The 22,771-nt window shown below is 34.6% G+C and overlaps 1 protein-coding gene across 1 annotated transcript in view; it reads left to right on the top strand.

The window, feature by feature from the left end:
* The window catches only part of CCDC39 (coiled-coil domain 39 molecular ruler complex subunit), a 64,288-nt gene that overhangs the window by 18,955 nt on the left and 22,562 nt on the right, over nt 1-22,771 (top strand). Inside the window, exons 5-13 of the mRNA XM_015131565.3 lie at nt 3,719-3,811; nt 3,908-4,036; nt 8,501-8,692; nt 11,167-11,270; nt 11,908-12,040; nt 15,102-15,296; nt 16,221-16,385; nt 19,203-19,340; nt 20,934-21,142. Of these exons, the coding sequence (XP_014987051.3) occupies nt 3,719-3,811; nt 3,908-4,036; nt 8,501-8,692; nt 11,167-11,270; nt 11,908-12,040; nt 15,102-15,296; nt 16,221-16,385; nt 19,203-19,340; nt 20,934-21,142 (1,358 nt within the window). The remainder of the gene's footprint in view (nt 1-3,718; nt 3,812-3,907; nt 4,037-8,500; nt 8,693-11,166; nt 11,271-11,907; nt 12,041-15,101; nt 15,297-16,220; nt 16,386-19,202; nt 19,341-20,933; nt 21,143-22,771) is intronic.

Genomic DNA, 22,771 nt, shown 5'->3' with positions numbered 1-22,771 from the left:
TCTATAGAACTCCCCACCCCAAATCAACAGAATATACATTCTTCTCAGCACCACATCGTACTTACTCCAAAATTGACCATGTAATTGGAAGTAAAGCACTCCTCAGCAAATGTACAAGAACAGAAATTATAACAAACTGTCTCTCAGACCACAGTGCAATCAAACTAGAACTCAGGACTAAGAAACTCAATCAAAACTGCTCAACTACATGGAAACTGAACAACCTGCTCCTGAATGACTACTGGGTACATAACGAAATGAAGGCAGAAATAAAGATGTTCTTTGAAACCAATGAGAACAAAGATACAACATACCAGAATCTCTGGGACACATTTAAAGCAGTGTGTAGAGGGAAATTTATAGCACTAAATGCCCACAAGAGAAAGCAGGAAAGATCTAAAATTGACACTCTAACATCACAATTAAAAGAACTATAGAAGCAAGAGCAAACACATTCGAAAGCTAGCAGAAGGCAAGAAATAACTAAGATCCGAGCAGAACTGAAGGAGATAGAGACACAAAAAACCCTCCCAAACATCAATGAATCCAGGAGTTGGTTTTTTGAAAAGATCAACAAAATTGACAGACCACTAGCAAGACTAATAAAGAAGAAAAGAGAGAAGAATCAAATCGACGCAATTAAAAATGATAAAGGGGATATCACCACCGACCCCACAGAAATACAAACTACCATCAGAGAATACTATAAACACCTCTACGCAAATAAACTGGAAAATCTAGAAGAAATGGATAATTTCCTGGACACTTACACTCTCCCAAGACTAAACCAGGAAGAAGTTGAATCCCTGAATAGACCAATAGCAGGCTCTGAAATTGAGGCAATAATTAATAGCCTACCAACCAAAAAAAGTCCAGGACCAGATGGATTCACAGCTGAATTCTACCAGAGGTACAAGGAGGAGTTGGTACCATTCCTTCTGAAACTATTCCAATCATTAGAAAAAGAGGGAATCCTCCCTAACTCATTTTATGAGGCCAACATCATCCTGATACCAAAGCCTGGCAGAGACACAACAAAAAAAGAGAATTTTAGACCAATATCCCTGATGAACATCGATGCAAAAATCCTCAATAAAATACTGGCAAACCGGATTCAGCAACACATCAAAAAGCTTATCCACCATGATCAAGTGGGCTTCATCCCTGGGATGCAAGGCTGGTTCAACATTCGCAAATCAATAAACATAATCCAGCATATAAACAGAACCAAAGACAAGAACCACATGATTATCTCAATAGATGCAGAAAAGGCTTTTGACAAAATTCAACAGCCCTTCATGCTAAAAACGCTCAATAAATTCGGTATTGATGGAACGTACCTCAAAATAATAAGAGCTATTTATGACAAACCCACAGCCAATATCATACTGAATGGGCAAAAACTGGAAAAATTCCCTTTGAAAACTGGCACAAGACAGGGATGCCCTCTATCACCACTCCTATTCAACATAGTGTTGGAAGTTCTGGCTAGGGCAATTAGGCAAGAGAAAGAAATCAAGGGTATTCAGTTAGGAAAAGAAGAAGTCAAATTGTCCCTCTTTGCAGATGACATGATTGTATATTTAGAAAACCCCATTGTCTCAGCCCAAAATCTCCTTAAGCTGATAAGCAACTTCAGCAAAGTCTCAGGATACAAAATTAATGTGCAAATATCACAAGCATTCTTATACACTAGTAACAGACAAACAGAGAGCCAAATCAGGAATGAACTTCCATTCACAATTGCTTCAAAGAGAATCAAATACCTAGGAATCCAACTTACAAGGGATGTAAAGGACCTCTTCAAGGAGAACTACAAACCACTGCTCAGTGAAATAAAAGAGGACACAAACAAATGGAAGAACATACCATGCTCATGGATAGGAAGAATCAATATCGTGAAAATGGCCATACTTCCCAAGGTAATTTATAGTTTCAATGCCGTCCCCATCAAGCTACCAATGAGTTTCTTCACAGAATTGGAAAAAACTGCTTTAAAGTTCATATGGAACCAAAAAAGAGCCCGCATCTCCAAGACAATCCTAAGTCAAAAGAACAAAGCTGGAGGCATCACACTACCTGACTTCAAACTATACTACAAGGCTGCAGTAACCAAAACAGCATGGTACTGGTACCAAAACAGAGATATAGACCAATGGAACAGAACAGAGTCCTCAGAAATAATACCACACATCTACAGCCATCTGATGTTTGACAAACCTGAGAAAAACAAGAAATGGGGAAAGGATTCCCTATTTAATAAATGGTGCTGGGAAAATTGGCTAGCCATAAGTAGAAAGCTGAAACTGGATCCTTTCCTTACTCCTTATACGAAAATTAATTCAAGATGGATTAGAGACTTAAATGTTAGACCTAATACCGTAAAAATCCTAGAGGAAAACCTAGGTAGTACCATTCAGGACATAGGCATGGGAAAAGACTTCATGTCTAAAACACCAAAAGGCATGGGAAAAGACTTCATGTCTAAAACACCAAAAGCAACGGTAGCAAAATCCAAAATTGACAAATGGGATCTGATTAAACTAAAGAGCTTCTGCACAGCAAAAGAAACTACCATCAGAGTGAACAGGCAACTACAGAATGGGAGAAAATTTTTGCAATCTACTCATCTGACAAAGGGCTAATATCCAGAACCTACAAAGAACTCAAACAAATTTACAAGAAAAAAACAAACAACCCCATCAAAAAGTGGGCAAAGGATATGAACAGACATTTCTCAAAAGAAGACATTCATACAGCCAAGAGACACATGAAAAAATGCTCATCATCACTGGCCATCAGAGAAATGCAAATCGAAACCACAATGAGATACCATCTCACACCAGTTAGAATGACGATCATTAAAAAGTCAGGAAACAACAGGTGCTGGAGAGGATGTGGAGAAATAGGAACACTTTTACACTGTTGGTGGGATTGTAAACTAGTTCAACCATTATGGAAAACAGTATGGCGATTCCTCAAGGATCTAGAACTAGATGTACCATATGACCCAGCCATCCCATTACTGGGTATATACCCAAAGGATTATAAATTATGCTGCTATAAGGACACATGCACACGTATGTTTATTGCAGCACTGTTCACAATAGCAAAGACTTGGAATCAACCCAAATGTCCATCAGTGACAGATTGGATTAAGAAAATGTGGCACATATACACCATGGAATACTATGCAGCCATCAGAAAGGATGAGTTCGTGTCCTTTGTAGGGACATGGATGCAGCTGGAAACCATCATTCTTAGCAAACTATCACAAGAACAGAAAACCAAACACCGCATGTTCTCACTCATAGGTGGGAACTGAACAATGAGATCACTTGGACTCAGGAAGGGGAACATCACACACCAGCGCCTATCATGGGGAGGGGGGAGGGGGGAGGGATTGCATTGGGAGTTATACCTGATGTAAATGACGAGTTGATGGGTGCTGACGAGTTGATGGGTGCAGCACAACAACATGGCACAAGTATACATATGTAACAAACCTGCACGTTATGCACATGTACCCTAGAACTTAAAGTATAATAATAATAAATAAATTTAAAAAAAAGATAAGAAAGATATTATTTCACAGTTGTTTTAGATATCAAATAAATGTATATGTATAGTGTAATACTATTTAATGTTAGATACACTAATAACATTTAAATTAGTAGAATGAGAATTATAAGTATCTTTGTATATAATTACATTATAGGCACTGACTCTGCAATTAGAAAGACTAACTTTGGAATGTAATCAAAAGAGAAAGATACTTGACAATGAACTTACAGAGACTATAAGTGCACAGGTTAGTTTAAGGAAGATTTTTATTTCTTAATTTTCAAGGTGATGTTTGCAAAACCACTTAAATTTACAGAAATGTTGTTTGCTCTCTATTTGACAGTTAGAATTGGATAAAGCGGCACAAGATTTTTGTAAGATTCATAATGAAAGACAAGAACTCATTAAACAGTGGGAGAACACAATAGAACAGATGCGGAAGAGGGATGGAGACATAGATAACAGTGCTTTGGTAAAGTAGTCGTTTGGTCCTTGTAATGTTCAGCTGTATTTGTCTCTTTTGTATTTAACTCATTATTCCAAATGTAAATCACACTGTTATTTGAAAGTCAATTTTGTAGCAATATTGAGTAGTTTTGGTAAATATTTTTGAAAGCTGACTCTATATGCATTTGGAAATGTGGTGAAGATTATTTGCATGTAGTATTATAACTCCAAACACTGGATCCTGTCATCTCAGAATTGTGGAACAAGAGAGAGTCAGTAGATACTGTTGTTGCAATAAAACCAATGCCCTGACTTACACATGGCTGTCCAAGGTCCCTTGGATTTAATGTGTATGCTATTTGGCAGTAAGTTACAATAGGAAAATGAACCTCCATGAATAACCAAGGGACAAGGAGAGAGAGTCAGAAAAGAAACCTAGACTACAATTTGAAGCTGAGACACCAGTAATGACATAGAGGCTTGGAAGGGGGTAATAGTGCACTGATAACACAGACCAAGTGTTATCTCTTGTTATTTTCAGAAGTAATTTAGGATAATGTTTTTGGAAAATCATCAAGGAGTGAAATAATGGGGAATAAAAGTGGGAAGATTTGAGAAAGAGAAGGAATTCGGAGTCAGGTGAGAAGATGGGTTAAATTCCATCTACTCCACGGAAAGGCATTTGGCAAGCAGCTCAGGCTACTGGGAGTTTAAATTTTGGTATCTGGGTGTGGTTTACTTTTGGTTGTTATATTTTCAATTTCTGTAAGTAACCAACATTTTGTCAACAAAATGGGTTATACCTCCCTAGGAGGGACAAAGGACAACCAATCTTAACTATGAGGTTCTCTTAATTCTTTTTTTTTTTTTTTTTTTTTTGAGACGGAGTCTTGCTCTGTCGCCCAGGCTGGAGTGCAGAGGCGTGATCTCTGCTCATTGCAAGCTCCGCCTCCCGGGTTTACACCATTCTCTTGCCTCAGCCTCCCGAGTAGCTGGGACTACAGGCGCCCGCCACCACGCCTGGCTAATTTTTTTGTATTTTTAGTAGAGACGGGGTTTCACTGTGTTAGCCAAGATGATATCGATCTCCTGACCTCGTGATCTGCCTGCCTTGGCCTCCCAAAGTGCTGGGATTACAGACGTGAGCCACCGCGCCCGGCCCAGGTTCTCTTAATTCTTAATGCTGATACTACTTTTTTTTTTTTTTGAGACGGAGTTTCACTTTTGTGGCCCAGGCTGGAGTGCAATGCTGTGATCTCAGCTCACTGCAATCTCTGCCTCCCGGATTCAAGCAATTCTCCTGCCTCATCCTCCCAAGTAGCTGGGATTACAGGCTCCCACCCCCATGCCCAGCTAATTTTTTTTTTTTTTCCCAGTAGACACAGGGTTTCATCATGTTGGCCAGGCTGGTCCTGAATTCCTGACCTCAGGCCATCCGCTCACCTACCAAAGTGCTGGGATTTCAGGCGTGAGCCACCACACTCGGTCTGTTATTAATATTTCTTAACTTCTCATTGCTTTCAAACATTAAGCTGTCAACTTACAAGGAAGAAGCTGAAGCAAAATTAATGGAGCAGAGTTTCTTTGGGCCAAGCTTGAGGATTGCAGCCTGGGAGTATAGATTCAAGTTGCCCTGATATACACTCCAATTAGCAGTAGTTACAAGTAGATTTTTAAAGGGGGAAAAAAGAGGAAGTTCCTGATTTGTTTATCAAGAATTTACATTGAAATAACATCAGCTATTGATTGGCTATACATTGTTAAGCTGTGGGGTGTGGGTTATAGCATCTGCTGAGGCATTATTAGGTTAATTTACAGCTACTTGTGGCAATCGCAAGCTGTATCAAGAGATGAATACACAGCTCATAAAAGGGGTTGAGTGGGATGTTATTTCTGTCTGATTTTAACGCCTTTCTGGGCTTGATAATGTAAAATTCTCAGATAAAAATTCTTTTCTCAAGTCATGACTGCTTCCTCTCTGTAAGTCATGTGCCAATTATGGATCCACAATCAGTTTTCTCATACAACCCCATGGCTAAAGTAACTCAGTCAGCTGATTTGGCAGAATACACAACTAATAGCTCCCTAGTTACATTCACAGAGGTTCCTTTCTTACATGTTGACATCTCCTCACTGTGCTGTCAGGGACTAAGGAGGGTGCTAAGAGGTGGTTCCATTGGCAGCGGGATGCTTCTAAGTGTTTGACAACTGCTCTCTGAGAATAAAACAAAATAGAACACATTTTTAAAAAACCCCTGATATATAGGATTTCTGATTTCTATGGTTTTATTATTTTCATACTGTTACCAGAAAGGGGTCCTGATCCAGACCCTGAAAGAGTGTTCTTGGATCTCATGCAAGAAAAAATTTGAGGCAAATCCACAGAGTAAAAGTGAAAGCAGGTTTATTAAGAAAGCAAAGGAATAAAGGAATGACTGTTCCATAGGCAAAGCAGCCCTGACGACTGGTGGTTGCCCATTTTTATGGTTATTTCTTGATTATATGCTAAATAAGGGGTAGATTATTCATGCCTCCCCCTTTTAGACCACAGAGGGTAACTCCCTGACATTGCTAGGGCATTTGAAAACTGCCATGGTGCTGGTGGGAGTTTCTTTTAGTAGGCTAATGTATCATAATTAGCATATAATAAGCAGTGAAGATGACCAGAGGTCACTCTGTTTGCCATCTTGGTCAGGGGGGGTTTTAGCTGGTTTCTTTACTGCAGTCTTTTTTATCAGCAAGTTCTTTATGACCTGTATGTTGAGCCAACCTCCTGTCTCATCCTGTGACTTAGATTGCCTGTCTAGGAATGCAGCCCTGTAGGTCACAGCCTTATTTTACGCTATTCCTCTTCAAGGAAGATGGAGTTGCTCTGGTTCAAATGCCTCTGACAGTAGCATATTTGAGGGTGGCATATTTTGTCTCCTAACTGAACTCTTTTGTTCCTCTTCCTGCAAAACAATTCATTCCTGCCTTCTCAGCATTTTCTTGTCAGGGGTCTGGTCATAAAATCCTGAAATTGTATTCTTAAAAGAAACCATGTGGAGAAATGGAAAAATATTTTTCTACTATGCTTTTATTATAGTGTAGAAGTTTTAAAATATTACTTAGTATTACCTATATGAAAAATTTATGATGAATAACACTATTAAGTATGATATTAAAGTAGAATTAAAGCATCTGATTAAGTGGTAGAAAAAATCATAAGGCAAGAAACTCTGGATTCATATTTTGAAATATTTAAACAGGAAGTTTTGACGTGTCTTTTGAGTGAATGACAGTAAATATTTAGAATGCTACTATTATGGAAAGCTAATTCTATAATCAAACAACTTAAAAATTGGATTAAACAACTTGAAAATTAAACAACTTTAAATTTTCCTTTTTAAAATATGTTATATCTCAGATGTGTAGCCATTTAATATGCTAATATGTATACATGCAGCATTTCTAAAATCTACTGATTTCAGAACACATACCTCCTCCCCCAGTCTCCTGTGATTAGTTGTTTGGAAGGACCTCATTTTGGAATACATGCAAGTAATATATATTAGGGTAATTTTTTTCTAATTCATCCAACTTATTGCCATCAGCATCACTTGTAAACACAACATCTAATCTTTTTATTTCCCAGTTTTGAAATCTTTTTGTTTTACATTACTTAAAAGGTAATCTTTAACATGATATTTGAATTTTTTCACAGTTTGGCCCTAACCCCTACTTTTCCAGCTTTATACCTTTCATCTGGACCCCAACCCTTCTTAATATATTCCCTTTGCACCCTTGCCTTCCCACCCTACACTTTAACTACATTAGAGTATTTATGCAACCCCATTCATGTTTGTAAGCCTGATTCAAATGATGCCTCTTGGGCACGTCTTTTTTCTTCTTCTACTTTTTCTTTTTCTTTTCCTTTTCTTCCCTATCCTGGAAAGCCAGGAAAGTGTAATGTCATCTAATGACTCCTCTTGGAAATAATTCATCATGTCTTTGTTCCCATGGTACTTTGTCCACATTTCAGTTACAGTGCTTTGTGTATTCTATTTATTATTGTCTCTATGACCAGTGAAAGGCCCGAATGAAGACATTCCTATTGAAACCAGTAACTAAAATGCTATTTTCAAAACATGAAAAAAAAGTCTGTAAAATATTTGGGAAACTTCACTGAAACCCCGCTTTCCAGTTGAAAAATATTCAACACTGTTACATTTGTAGGTTTTACCTTTCATGTATAACTGTTTTCTCATCTCTTTAGCAAAATACCAGATATATGAAAGAAATAGAGACATTTAACAATATGAATTTATAGACATTAATATGTAGCATACTAATATTTTGTTTTTGTTAATATAAAAGTATTTAAAATGTTTTCTAAGAAGTTTTGGTAAAATAAGTACTAAATGTAATAATAGAAAAATAAAAACTAAATTCCTTTTAGTTTTGTCAGTTTAAACATATATTTAAGTAAATACATTTGTTGTAATCCTAGGAATTAGCAAGGATAAAGCAGGAAACAAGAGAAAAAGAAAATTTGGTTAAAGAAAAGATCAAGTTTTTGGAAAATGAGATTGGGAATAACACAGAATATGAGAAAAGAATTTCTGTGGCTGATCGTAAACTTTTAAAAAGTAGAACGGCATATCAAGACCATGAAACTAGTAGAATTCAGCTGAAGGGTGAGGTATGTCAACTAAAAAAGACTGGCTTGTATGTTCATGACAAATTACTATAAAATATAAAATAAGCATAAAGCTTTTCCTATGATGAAGAAACAGCTTCTAGTGTTTTGGGTTTTTTTTTTAATGTCTCTTTGTTTGTGGAACTTTTGGGATACTCTGATTAAGCCCCTAATTAAGCACCACGGGTGCCATTCACATCACAGGTAAATGGTTTGCAAATATTTTCTTCCATTCTAGGCTGCCTTTTCATTTTACTGGTGGTTCCTTTTCCTTAAAGAAACTTTTTAGTTTGATGTAGTCCTGCATGTTTATTTTTGCTTTTGTTGCCTGTAATTTTGGTGTCAAATTCAAAAAATCATTACAGATACCAATGTCAAGCAGTTTTTCTCCTATGTTTTCTTTGAGAAGTTTTACAGTGTCAGGTCTTATAGTTAAGTCTTTAATCCATTTGGAATTAATTTTTGTATGTGGTACCAGAGAACAGCCCAATTTCTTTCTCTTTTTTTTTTTTTTTGCATGTGGCTATCCAGTTTTCTTAACGCCATTGATTGAAGGGACTATCCTTTCCCTATTGTGTATTCTTGACACCTTTGCTGGAAATTAGTTGATCATATATGCATGAGTTTATTTCCGGGTTCTCTATTCTGTTCCATTTTTCTATGTGTCTGGTTTTTTTTGCCAGTACAGTCAGCCTTCCTTATCCATGGATTCTGCATGTGCAGATTCAACCAACAATTAATGAAAAATATTCAGAAAAGAAACCCAATAAAAATAATAATATAACAATACTTTAAAAGATATAAATTTTAAAAATATGAAAAGTGTTTACATAGCATTTACATTGTATTAGGTGTTATAAATAATCAAGAAATTATTTAAAGTATACAGGAGGATGTGCATAGGTTATATGCAAATACATGTCGTTTTATATAAGTGACCTCCACATCTGGTAGATTTTGGTATCTGTGAGGGATCCTGGAACCAATCTCCTGTAGATGCCAATGGATGACTGCATCATTTTGTTTTGATTAGTTTGGCTTTGTAATACAATTTTAAATAAAAAAGTATGTTGCCTCCAGCTTTGTTCTTTCTGCTTAAGATTACTTGAGCTATTTGGGATCTTTTATGGTTCCATATGAATTTTAGAATTCTTTTTCTATTTCAGTGAAGAATGACATTGGAATTTTGATATTGTATTGAATCTGTCAACCTAAATAACAGAGAGAGGCCCTCTAAAAATATTGAGCTTAATTAGGAATAAGCAGGGCATTTGAAAATCCAGTATATACAGGCTATGACAGATTATAGGCATATCTAGGGAGATAAAGGAAGGCAAAAGTTTTTAAAGGTAAAATGAGTAAGTTTACCTAAGTTTTTTAAAAATAATAACCCTTGGCTATAGGAATCAATAAGGGTAGTGTCAGTCCAAGGTTGATCAGTCAGTTACTGGGCAGGTGTCTTGGTAGAAGGGCTTTTGTGCAACGTTGCAGTGGTCGTTATGCAAGCCTGTGGTTCTGGCAGTGTCTCTTGGGATAGCTCTTGTTATTGGGCAAATATGTGTGAGAACTGTGTCTTCATGGCCTTCCCTAGCTCAATTTTGTCAGGGTTTGACACAAGTGATTCCATTTTGATTTTGACAACTTTCACAAATCTGTAGATTGCTTTGAATAGTATGAACATTTTAACAGTATTAATTCTTCCAACCCATGAACACAGGATATCTTTATGTCCTCTACAATTTCTTTCATCAATGTTTTATAGTTTTTAGTGTACAGATCTTTTTCTTCCTTTGTTAAATTTATTCCTAAATATTTTATTCTTTTTGATGCCATTGTAAATGGGATTGTTTTCTTCATTTCTTTTTTGGATTGCTTGTTGTAAGTGTATAGAATACAACTGGTTTTGTATATTGATCTTGTATCCAGAAACCTTGCTGAATGTGTCTGTTCTGAGAGTATTTGGTGGAGAGTTTAGGGTTTTTGCAAAGGTCCTTAATGAAAAAGAAAATTTGTATCTTGGATTTTCTGTTTTCATAATTTCGATTAATAGTAAAATGCAGTTTACTGTTGATTAACAGTAAAATGTAGTTATTAGGAGTCTGATGTATTAGAATCTTTTGAGATTTTTCAAATCCAATTAAACTTATAATTCTTATGAGCACATATATATTAGCTTATCTTGACTTTGGGGATGTGCTCTTTCTGAGCAGGTCTAGTGATATTAGACATTTCTGCATTTACTTTCAACACATATATATTCTCTATAATTTTCTAGGATTATACAACAAAGCCGGTTACAATTTGGTATCAGATCAGTATGGAAATCTGTTTATATATTAAATATAAGAAAATGGCTACTATTTTTGTGGGTGTGATGTAGGTTAAAACTTAAAGTAGGCAGAATAAAACTCAGAAATGAAATTAAGTTATAAGATACAGAGTAAATATATAATTTCTGTCTGTTAACTAATAAATAGCTGGATTCTTTAAAAGCCACTGTGAATAGAACTTCCAGTGATTTAGAAGCTCTGAGGAAAAATATTTCCAAGATAAAGAAGGACATTCATGAAGAAACAGCAAGGTAAGCAAAAAGCTATTTAAATATGCTTATGATTAATTCTACTATATCTAGAAAATTATTAAATATTTAAGACTACTTGTTGGTTAAATAACTGCAAGATTTTAGCTACTACTTTTTTTTTTTTTTTTTGAGATGGAATCTCACCCTGTTGCCCAGGCTGGAGTACAGTGGTGCGATCTCAGCTCACTGCAAGCTCCGCCTCCCAGGTTCATGCCATTCTCCTGCCTCAACCTCCCGAGTAGCTGGGACTACAGGTGACTGCCAACACACCCAATTAATTTTTAATTTTTTGTAGTTTTTGTAGAGACAGGGTTTCACCATGTTAGCCAGGATGGTCTCGATCTCCTGACCTCATGATCCGCCCACCTTGGCCTCCCAAAGTGCTGGGATTAGAGGCGTGAGCCACCGTACCTGGCTAGCTACTACATTATTAAACCTAAAAAAATTTTACTCGTATTTTCATCACAAAGACTCAGTAGCCATATTTTTATGGTCTATTAAATATGTAGTGGTAATAAAAAGGTTTACAGCAAAAAACCCCTTCAAGTTATACAAATAAATATTAGGATAAACTATTATTTGTTTGTATTAAATGCTTTTTAGGCACGTTTTCTATCTTGTGATAAACCTTCTTCAGGTTACAAAAAACTAAAAATCATAATGAGAAAATACAAACAAAATTAAAGGAGATAACTGAGAAAACCATGTCTGTAGAAGAGAAAGCTACTAATTTGGAAGATATGCTAAAGGAGGAGGAAAAAGATGTGAAGGTAAAGTTTAGTTTTAATTTTTTTAAAATCATAGAAAATTTAGCAACAGTAAATTAATTAGACTCAGGATCGGAGGATGAGGAGGTCTTGTAAGAAGCTCTGCTTTTTGGTATGATCACATTTATAATCTGGTTTTGGACTTTTGATGCATTGCTTCTGAAGTTATTCTCAGTCTCCTCTCTTCTTTTCTTCTTCTTCTTCTTCTTTTTTTTTTTTGAGATGAAGTCTTGCTCTTGTCGCCCAGGCTAAAGTGCAATGGCAAAATCTCAGCTCACTGCAACCTACACCTCCCAAGTTCAAGAGATTCTCCTGCCTCAGCCTCCCGAGTAGTTGGGATTACAGGTGCCTGCAACCATGCCCGGTTAATTTTTGTATTTTTAGTAGAGATGAGGTTTCACCATGTTGGCCAGGCTGGTCTTGATCTGCCTGCCTCGGCCTCCCAAAGTGCTGGGATTACAGGTGTGAGCCACTGCACCCGGCCAGCCTCCTCTCTTCTTAAACTACTAATTTTGATGTCTTTGTATTTATTTAGTTTTTATTTTATTTTATTATTATTTTTTTGAGACTGAGTCTCACTCTGTCCCCCAGACTGGAGTGCAGTGACATGATCTTAGCTCACTACAACCTCCGCCTCACAGGTTCAAGCGATTCTGCTGCCTCAGCCTCCTGAGTAGCTGGCATTACAGGCACGTGCCACCACACCTGGCTAATTTTTGTATATTTAGTAGAGATGGGGTTTCACCATGTTGGCCAGGCTGGTCTCAAGCTCCTGACCTCAAGTGATCTACCCTCCTCTACCTCCCAAAGTGCTGGGATTACAGACATGAGCCACCATGCCTGGCTTGGTGTCTTTTTAAAAAAGTAGCTCCCCCACTGTGCCCTGGATTCCATTCCTTCCCAAAGCCTACTGTATCTGTGTCCCTGCCATCATCCATATATCTATTAGTCTATTGCATATAAATAGCTTGAAAAGTGGCTTTGTTTTACAACTGATTTCTACATGATTATCACTGTTTTTTTTGTAATCAAATTCCCATCATCATCTACATTTCTGATTTGTACTTCTTTGTCATCTACTATCTCTTTAACACCTTAAAATCTGGCAAATTTTCTTGGTAAATGGCCTTTGAAATGTTATCACTTTGCTAACTGTACTGGCACCCTCTTCTACCTCAGTCTTTTTGGCATGTTGATGGCATTAAAGCCAATTTTCGAGGAACTGGAAAAGGCTGGTGCACCATTTCCTCTTTGAAAACTTCAAAGTGAACTATAAGTGTGAACTTTAAGTGTGACCTGATACTACTTCTTGCTTTTACGCATTTCGGGGGGTTGAAAAACAGGTAGTTGAAGATGGTGGCAAAATCTCCCAATATGAGGCTTATATCTCATCTGGCTCCGCTTGTATTTGGATGGGATCCAACTTCCTCAGTGTGCTGTAAAATTTCTAAGTAATAAAATCATGCTGCAGTCTTGACATGAATGGTATTCAAATTACACATTATTTTTTAAAAGTTTTGGTGTTTTTTTCCTAAGAGCATGATTCCCTGTAACAGATGATATGTATTAGTAGTTATCAGAAACTTGTAAACATTGTGAAATTTATATGAAATAGACCTTTTCATCACAGAGAATTAAAAACTTCACACATTTTTGAAGAACTAGCTAAATTAGAAAAATTAATATTAGTAGCAGGGTGTACTGATTGTTTTTTCAGCAGGGCTGTGTTCATAGTTTTGGGGTTTTCTTCATTGCTGTTGGTTTTTGTTTGTTTGAAAAAATCCCAACCCTATCTTTTTTGGAGATATACTGTGTTATTCACTACTAAGCATTGACTTTAAAATTTTGCCAGGCAATCTTTGAGAAGATCTTAAATCCATTGAAAATTGTCTATTATATGTAAAATAATGCATTGAATATCAGATTATATTTCTTGTTTATGCGAATATTTAAATGTACCAGTCACAGACTTGTTTTCTGTCATATTCCGGTTTGTTGGTTGCTAAAGGAAAATATGCTTATTTGGGTATAAGATCACAGAGGCAAATTATTTCAGCATTTAAGAATGATAATTTTCAATTGATCATGGCATGGTAGATCAATTTAAAGCCTAGAACACATTGGTCGTGAGGCTTCCAGGACAAGACAGGTTTGCTTCCTGAGAGAGGAGCAGTGGGATGGGGGACTCATTTCTATTTCCTAGAGCTGCACATGGTAGAGAGGCCAACTGGAGGCAAAGAGTGAGTGACAGGTAGCTCCTGTAGTGTGCTGGGGCCAGCTCCTACCAGCTTACAAGAGCCAATAGTTAAATTTTTAGAAATTTTCCTAAATACACCTATGATTAAAAATGAAAATATATAAAATCACAGTTAAATAAATGGCATTTACAAAAAAAGTAATACATACTCAGCACTCATTACTTCCAAATATTTTATTATTCTGTGCTCTTAAGGTTACTTATGTCTGTTTTATCTGTATGTTGGAAATAGCACAAAATGGTCTGCTTCTGTGAATTTCTTCCCAACTCTGCCTTTAGTGGAATCATGTTAGTAGCATGAAATTGGCCATAGTGGGAGTATTTATACCATGGAAATCAGATTCTCCCCCTAGCCTCTCATCTCCTGGAGAGATGATGATTAAACATTTACCTGCTTACCACTGGATAGTGCCTGAAAGGTGGGAGATTGAATGACGTGATTTCTTCTCCATAGCACCCTCAAGACTTTAGTAAACTCTGTGAATGTACAGGCTGTATGTTTCCAGTGGACTTTATTTTTTGAGGAAATCAGTGGAATGGCCAACTGCTAGGCTAGGGGAGCATGGGATGAAATTAAGATGACAGGTCAAGGTGTATGACACAGGTATAAAAACTACCCTAGTCTACTAGAATAGAGTAGACCATAAGAAATGTTAGGGACTTGTTAAAATTGTGGGAAGAGCTTTATCTTCTAAGGGGCTAAAATGGTGGAGGGTTCAAATTTATTTGAGTTTCTAAGTTATTATGTTCATATGAAATACAACATTTCAGTATATTTAATTTCATTAATCACTTCCTTATTATCAGGATGTAGATGTTCAACTGAACCTCATAAAAAATGTGCTGTTTAAGAAAGCTCAGGAGTTACAGACTGAGACAATGAAAGAAAAAGCGGTTTTATCAGAAATTGAAGGAACTCGTTCCTCTCTGAAACATCTCAACCATCAGTTACAAAAACTGGATTTTGAAACCTTGAAGCAGCAAGAAATTATGTACAGTCAGGTAGATATTATTTTATGAATATCTTCCATATTGATTTATTACAGTTGTGATGGTCAAGATACACCATGTTCTAATAAAACAAAGAATTCTAAGTACTCTTGTGGAGGACAGACAGATGCTGAAGGTGAGACATCATGTTAGTTCAGTAGTAGGGTGAGGGAGCCTTAAAAGTTATTTTTTTCCTCTCAGTCTGAAATAAACAGGCAAGAGGAGAGAGAACTCTAGTTAGAGTGAGAACGTTGTTTTAAAGGAACCTGAGACATTTGCATCCAGAGTAAAACAAAAGAAGGCCTGAGATATCTGAAACTGAGAAAAAGTGTATGTTGATTCTTAGTTATGCACCACCACCCTCACTCCCATGCTAATAGAGTAAAAGCATTTTTTTCAGTTTTTCCTTATTTTGTTCTATTTATATATTTGTGTTAATGTCTTACTATTCTCCATCCCTACATCTTAATTTTCTCATCTAATACATATTCTTAGTTTTTAAAAATTACAGATGTTAAAATATAATATTAAGAATAATTAATTAGATGTTATTTGAACTTTTCATGGCTAACAATTAGTGACTACCTGTTTTGTATCCCTTAGATAATGTGCCCTCAGGAATCCCAATTCATGTAAATCCAGTGAATTTACTGAGACTCCATCATGGTAGTATGATAAACGTCCCCCAACTTTGTCATATTTTCAGAAGATTATTTCTGTGTCTATCATGGACCTTGATTGTTGAGATACAGTTTATTTTTGTTCCTCTTAGAGTGAAAAGGATTTTATCCTGAATTACTGAAAAACTAAAGTGACTTTATTACATGATAATGCCCAGTCCAAACTCATAAGAAAGTATTCACTTTGTTTTTACACTTATAGAAATGCTTTTGTTTGCTTCTTTGTAATAACTTTTTTTTTTTTTAACTGTAACAGGATTTTCACATTCAACAAGTGGAACGGAGAATGTCACGGTTAAAGGGAGAAATTAATTCAGAAGAAAAACAAGCCCTTGAAGCAAAAATTGTTGAACTTAAGAAGTCTTTGGAAGAGAAAAAATCTACATGTGGCCTTTTGGAAACACAGATCAAGAAGCTTCATGTAACTTAGCCAAAATACATTTTATGTTTCAAATATCCTAGTCATTCTGTTTTAAGACTTGTTCCTAAGACTACTTTGAATAGGGTGATTGCCAGTCTACACACATATATAACAAATGTATGAACAATGTTCTTATTTTTGTACTACTAGTGTGTAATGTTACTATTGATGATGCATTTAGTATATGCTAAATATTGTATGACATGCCTCTAGTATTTTATTTCATATAATTCTTACAAACGTGAGGAAGATACTATTATCTGTTTTATAGAGTAAGTAATTTGTCCAGGTTATACAGCTAGTACACAGAGAACGATGATTTGACCCCTCCTGCATTTGACTTCTAAATACTCTTATTTAAGAGTACACTGTTTAGAACATTGATAAGTTCTAGTTTTCTATTTTATAACTGCCATAAGAAATAACTTGATTGCCCTTTGTCTTTAAAACACCATCTAAAAAGAAACTGCTCTTTAATGAGTCAGCAGTTGTTATTCAAATCTTTACTTAGTTATAATATTTGAAATGATTGGATTCTGTTAATAAAGAAAGAATGTCTTCATCTTTAGGAATTTTATTATGTTTATTGTAATATAAAAACTGTGTTAAAGTTTGACTAGAGAGTAAAAGTGAGAAACTGAGCATGGACCTGAATGGGGTGATAACTTAGCAGGGTCTAAATGTTATTTACCACTGGAAAGACTATTGATGTATCCTCTGGTGGTTATAAAAAGAATTGCCCTATCCTTGAGGGCTGCAAAAGGTGGAGAGGTATTACTTATTTTTTTCTCTTATTTTAAGAAGACAAAATTTTGGTTTGGAGTAGTTTGTAGTCTGAGGAAATATTTTAAAACGGTTATCTTTGCTTAGTGGGGAAAAACACTGGTTTTTGGATCAGATAGAACTAGTTTTAAATTTCAAGGCTATACCACTACTACTATTTTAACTTTTCTGAGCTCTAGTTTACTCGTCTATTAAATGGGGGAAAATTATTATTTTAGGACATTTGGGAGAACTAGAAGCAATTTATATCTTAGCACAATACTTTAGTAGGTACTCAGTATGTGGTATTGTTTTGATTATTTAGAATATGAGAATATTAATGCTATACAATGTTAGAGGTATGACTTTGTTCCTTGCCCCGGGCCTGGAGTGTGTCTGTTTTGCTGTGTGGGGATGGTTATAGTTCTTCCCCCTTTGAACTACTCTGACTGCTCCCTCTATCATACCACTGTCAAGTGCTTATGCCTATTCCAACTCTGGTTTTAACAGAGAGATACGTAAATTAATAGAAATGTAAGTGAATTAATAAATTATATTAAAGCTAGTTAGCCTTTGGTCATTATGAAGAGCTGCTCTTTTCAATAGTAGCAACAGATTGTAAAGTCATCCTGTATGCCCTCTCACATGCCACTCCATCTAATTTTACATACAGAAACTAATTTCTTCAAGTTGAAAATCACATTGTTTTAACTCTTTTTCTCAAATTTAATTTCATAAAATCACATTTTTATGCAACAAATTTCCTTCTTACTATCTTGCTGAAATCTTAGGTCCCAATACTTCAGAGAAATACAGGCAATTAAAAAGACAGGAGAGGAGGAACTGATGGAGGGAGGAAGAGAGAGAAAGAGATCTTGGAACTGGAAAGTTCAGATTCAGGAAACAAGGGAATAAGAGCATAAACCTTATTCTGGGTTCTGGGTGGAAAGAGAGATATAAATAGGTATAAAACTAGAAAACTGGTATCTGCGTATGTATGATCTATTTATGCATATGATGGAATTGGATCTAACCAAACATTTTTCTCTTTAGCAATATGCAGTTTTGTATGTAATTTAATAATAGCTGACATTTACAGGGAAGTTCTATGTGTCAAGCACTGTTATACACACGCTTTGACAGTAACATCTTTAATCTTCACAATAATGCAGGAAGGTAGGAACTGTCCTCATCTCCATTTTAGAGATGAGGAAACTGAGGAAGAGTACATCATACTAGGGTCAGATGGCTAGTATGTGATTAAGGCCATCTGATTCTAAGAGCTGGTACTCTTAAACAGCACCCTATGCTTTCTCAGACTGTTGATGTCCTTACTATCTGGGACTTGCATAGAATCAAACAATGAACTCCAGTATGGGAGTGGTGAACCATGTAATGAGCCAGTGTATGCTCCCATCTCCTCATAAATGGCAGTCCCCTAACACAGTCAGCCCTCTGTATCCACAAGCTCCACATCTGCAGATTCATCCAACTGCAGACTGAAAATACTAGAAAAAAAATGGGTGATTTGCGTCTGTACTGAAAATGTACAGACCTTTTTCTTGTCATTATTCCCTAAATGATACAGTATAACAACTATTTATATAACATTTACATTTTATTACATAAGTAATATAAAGATAATTTAAATTATACAGGAGGATGCGTGTAGATAACATGCAAACACTGCTATTTTATATAAGGGACTTGAACATCCATACCTTTTGGTGGTGGTAGTGCTGTTGTCCTGCAACCAATCCCCAGAGAATACTGAGGGATGACTGTGATTCATTAGGTTGAACTGGAAGTATATATTTCCTAGAATTACTGAACTCATACTAAATCCAAAACATCAATTGATAAAAACGAAAATGTTTCTATGTGACTATCCATGTATATTATATTAGAGACATAGCAGGAAGAGAGATAATAAAACATAGGATTATTATAAATATCTGAGTATATAATTTATGTAAGATACATATGATACAGTATGTATTTAATACTTTTGTTAATATTTTAAACATACTTTATATATCTTTTTTCTTTTTGCAGAATGATCTTTATTTTATCAAGAAGTCATATAGTAAAAACAGTGAAGAAAAACAGTGTCTTATGACCAAAATAAATGAACTAAACCTTTTCATTGACAGATCAGAGAAAGAACTTGATAAAGCCAAAGCTTTTAAGCAGGTGCAGTAAAATTGTATGCATATATAGTATTGAAAACCATGTTTCCATGTTAATCATAGACAAATGAAAAAATATAGCAAATTATGAAAAAGAAAATGTCACTATAATCATTATACCCAATATAAACAGTGTTAAAGTCTGTTATTTCCCTCCAGTCTTTTAAGAAATTTGGCTTTTTATGTTGTATTTAAAAAACTTCTATATATCATATGTATCCTAAAACATTATTCAAAAACATATTTGAAGGCTTTCTATAAGTCCATTGCATGAAGTTACCATAGTATATTTAACCATCCCCTATTTTTTAGATTTTTGTTTCTTTCCAATGCTTGGCTATTATAATAGTATTACATGTATAATGCAGTTGTTCAATTAGTTGTTCATTGTATAGTTCTATTCAGTTAGTTCCTTTGGATAAATTCCTAGCTATATAATTATGGTTCAGAAAGAAATGAATATTTTTAGTGTCTCAAAACTATTTTTAAGCCCAATTCTCTACTAGAGGGTAGCTACCATTAATACTCCTATCAGTAGTGTGTAAGCATTCTATTTTATTCACTACCACTGAGGCTGGATGTCCTAATTTAGAAAATTGTTGCCAATTTGATAGTCAAACATGGTATCTCTTTGTTTTAGTCTGCATTTTTAAAATTGGTGGTTTAAAAATATTTTAATGATAAATTTTCAAACATTTATGTTTAAATAAAAATGTTTAAAACACTTTTCTCTGTTATGTCATGTTCCATATTTTTTTTCTTTGGAGCTCTAGTTTGTATTCTTGGCCCATTTTTCCACTGGGAGGTTTACATATGTAAATTATAAAAATTTGTCATATGTAAAAATATTATCTCTGTCATAAATATTGTAAATATTTTCACCATTTACCTTTACGTTTTTATTCAGTGTTTGTGACATAAAAGTTTTTTTAAACATCAAAATCTTTTAGTTTTATTTTCTTTTTAATTTTTATGCTTAGAAACTTCTTGGTTACACTACAAATCAGACAAATGTTTACTATTTCTAGTAGTTACATTGATTTCATCTCTTAAGATTTTTCATTCATCTAGAATATATTTTTGGTGCACGTGAGATGTAAGTATCTAATCTCTCCAAATGAAAAGCTATGTTTATAAAACAATAAAATCTTATATTCTGGAGTGTTTTTCTTCTGGGGTTTCTATTCTGAAAATTGATTGATATGTGTACTCTTATGTCTTAAAATAAAAATATATTTCCACATTATTTTGTGAGATTCAGAGTATAAAAATGGCCATTCATAGGGCTTTATGTTTTTTGGATAGTGTAAGTTTAATTTCAGGAATAACTTCTTCCCTTTGTTTTTTATAATAGCAAAGCTTGACTTTAAAATTGAATTATAAAAAAGATTTGGAATAACTATAAACCCTTTTCTTAAAAAAAAAAAGGCTATGACTCTGATCAATTTAATTTTAGCCCTAGTTAATATTTTAGTCAATGGTTAAATTAGAAAAATATATATTTTCAAGTTTTACTTATATAGCCATAAAAGGAAAAATATTTTGGTTTTGCAATAAAAAATAATTTCAATATTTGACCATTTTGTTATGTTGATAGGATTTGATGATAGAGGACAGTCTTTTAAAACTTGAAGTTAAGCGTACTCGAGAAATGCTTCACAGTAAGGCAGAAGAAGTTCTTTCCCTAGAAAAAAGAAAACAGCAATTATACACAGCAATGGAAGAGCGAACTGAAGAAATTAAGGTTCATAAAACAATGCTTGCATCACAAATAAGATATATTGATCAAGAACGGGAAAACATAAGGTAATTTTTAGTTTTAAAACTGCTGAGGAATTAAAAAAAAAGTGAGGGTGATGTCAGGAGAACTGGCTGTGCATCTTTTTCATATTCATTTGAAATGGCTTTTCATATAAGAAAGACATAGGGCATGTTATAGCCATAAATCTAGGCTCTTCTTTTGGTTAATTCTTCATTCTTTAGGCTGTCCCTTTTACATTAAGATCACTAATCTACTTGGAATTACTTTTTATGTATGGTTTTTGATAAAGTCCAATAACATGTCTTTTTAAAAATAGATATTCAGTAGCTGCATCTATTGAAGTGATTTTACCATAGAGATTTTGTACATCTTTTATAAGATTATTTCTGGCTACATGTTTTTTCTTTAATGTTACTGTCAATTTCATTTTTGGATTGTTGCTGGAAAGTAGAAATGCAGTTAATTTCTGCATATTAAGTATTCAGCAACCTTGCTTAACAATCAATCTTGTTCTAACAATCAGTAGATTCTAATTTTCTATAAACTGTATTTCATTTATATTATTTTCAAATAATAATGTTTTATTTCTTGCTTCCCAATCTTTATAACTTTTCTTTTTTCCCTAGTTCAATACTGAAGAGCAGTGTTGATTACAGGTATACTTGTCTTGTTACCTGATCTCAAAGGGAAAGCTTTCGTTGTTTTTGCATTAAGTATAAGGTTTACTGTTGTTTATTTCTATTTTTTAGATACCTTTTACCATATTAAGTGAGCTCCTATCTATTTTTATCCTTTACTAAGAGGTTATTTTGTTTAATCAAGAATGGATATTGACTTTTATTATATGCTTTCTCAGCACTTATTGACAAGATGTAGCTTCTTCAATCTGTTAATGTGTTTAATCATATTGATCAATTTTTCAGTCAAACCAACCTTACATTCTAGAATAAACCCAACTTGTCTGTTTCATATTGTCTTTGCATACATCTAGATTTTGTTAGGGAATATTTTAATACAATTTTTGCATCTATGTTCATGACCCATAATTCTCCTTGCTCCACTGTCCTTGTCAGGTTATCAGGCTATTAAGGTTATGTCTGCCTTCATAAAATGACTTTTGTGTATTTTCTTATTTTTCTGTACATGGAATATGTTTCTAAGAGAGTGGAATTATATCTTTTTTTGTCTTTCAAAGACCTCACTGGAAAAAAAAGACACTGGGAGCCCGAAGTTTTCTATGGGGGAACATTTTCAACTATTGGCTTATATACTGGTTATAGGACAATGCAGATTTTGTATTTATTATTGATTCTGTTTTGGCAAATTATATTTTTTCTCTAGGAAAAATTTTCTATATTCAAATTTTCAAATTTATTGCCAGTTATTTATAATGTATAAATTATAAACAGTTGTTTATAATTTTATTATTTAATAGTTGTAGTATTTTTAGAGATGACTTCTTTTATATTCCTGACATTGGTTATTTGTGCATTCTTTTGGGGTAGGATAATTCTCACAAGTTAATCAGTTTTAACATTATTTGGAAAGAATCTTATTGGTATCTTCTACTGTCCATTATTTCATTAGTTTCTGATCTTGCCTTTACTACTTTTTCTTTCTTTTATATGGGTTTTTAATGTTCTTTTCCTAAATTCTTCAGATGCTTAGCTTAT

This window comes from Macaca mulatta, chromosome 2, assembly GCF_049350105.2.
Source record: "Macaca mulatta isolate MMU2019108-1 chromosome 2, T2T-MMU8v2.0, whole genome shotgun sequence".
Classification (NCBI taxonomy): Eukaryota; Metazoa; Chordata; class Mammalia; order Primates; family Cercopithecidae; genus Macaca; species Macaca mulatta.
The sequence above is the reverse complement of the archived record's forward strand: the minus strand, read 5'-3'. Positions and strand labels throughout refer to the sequence as shown.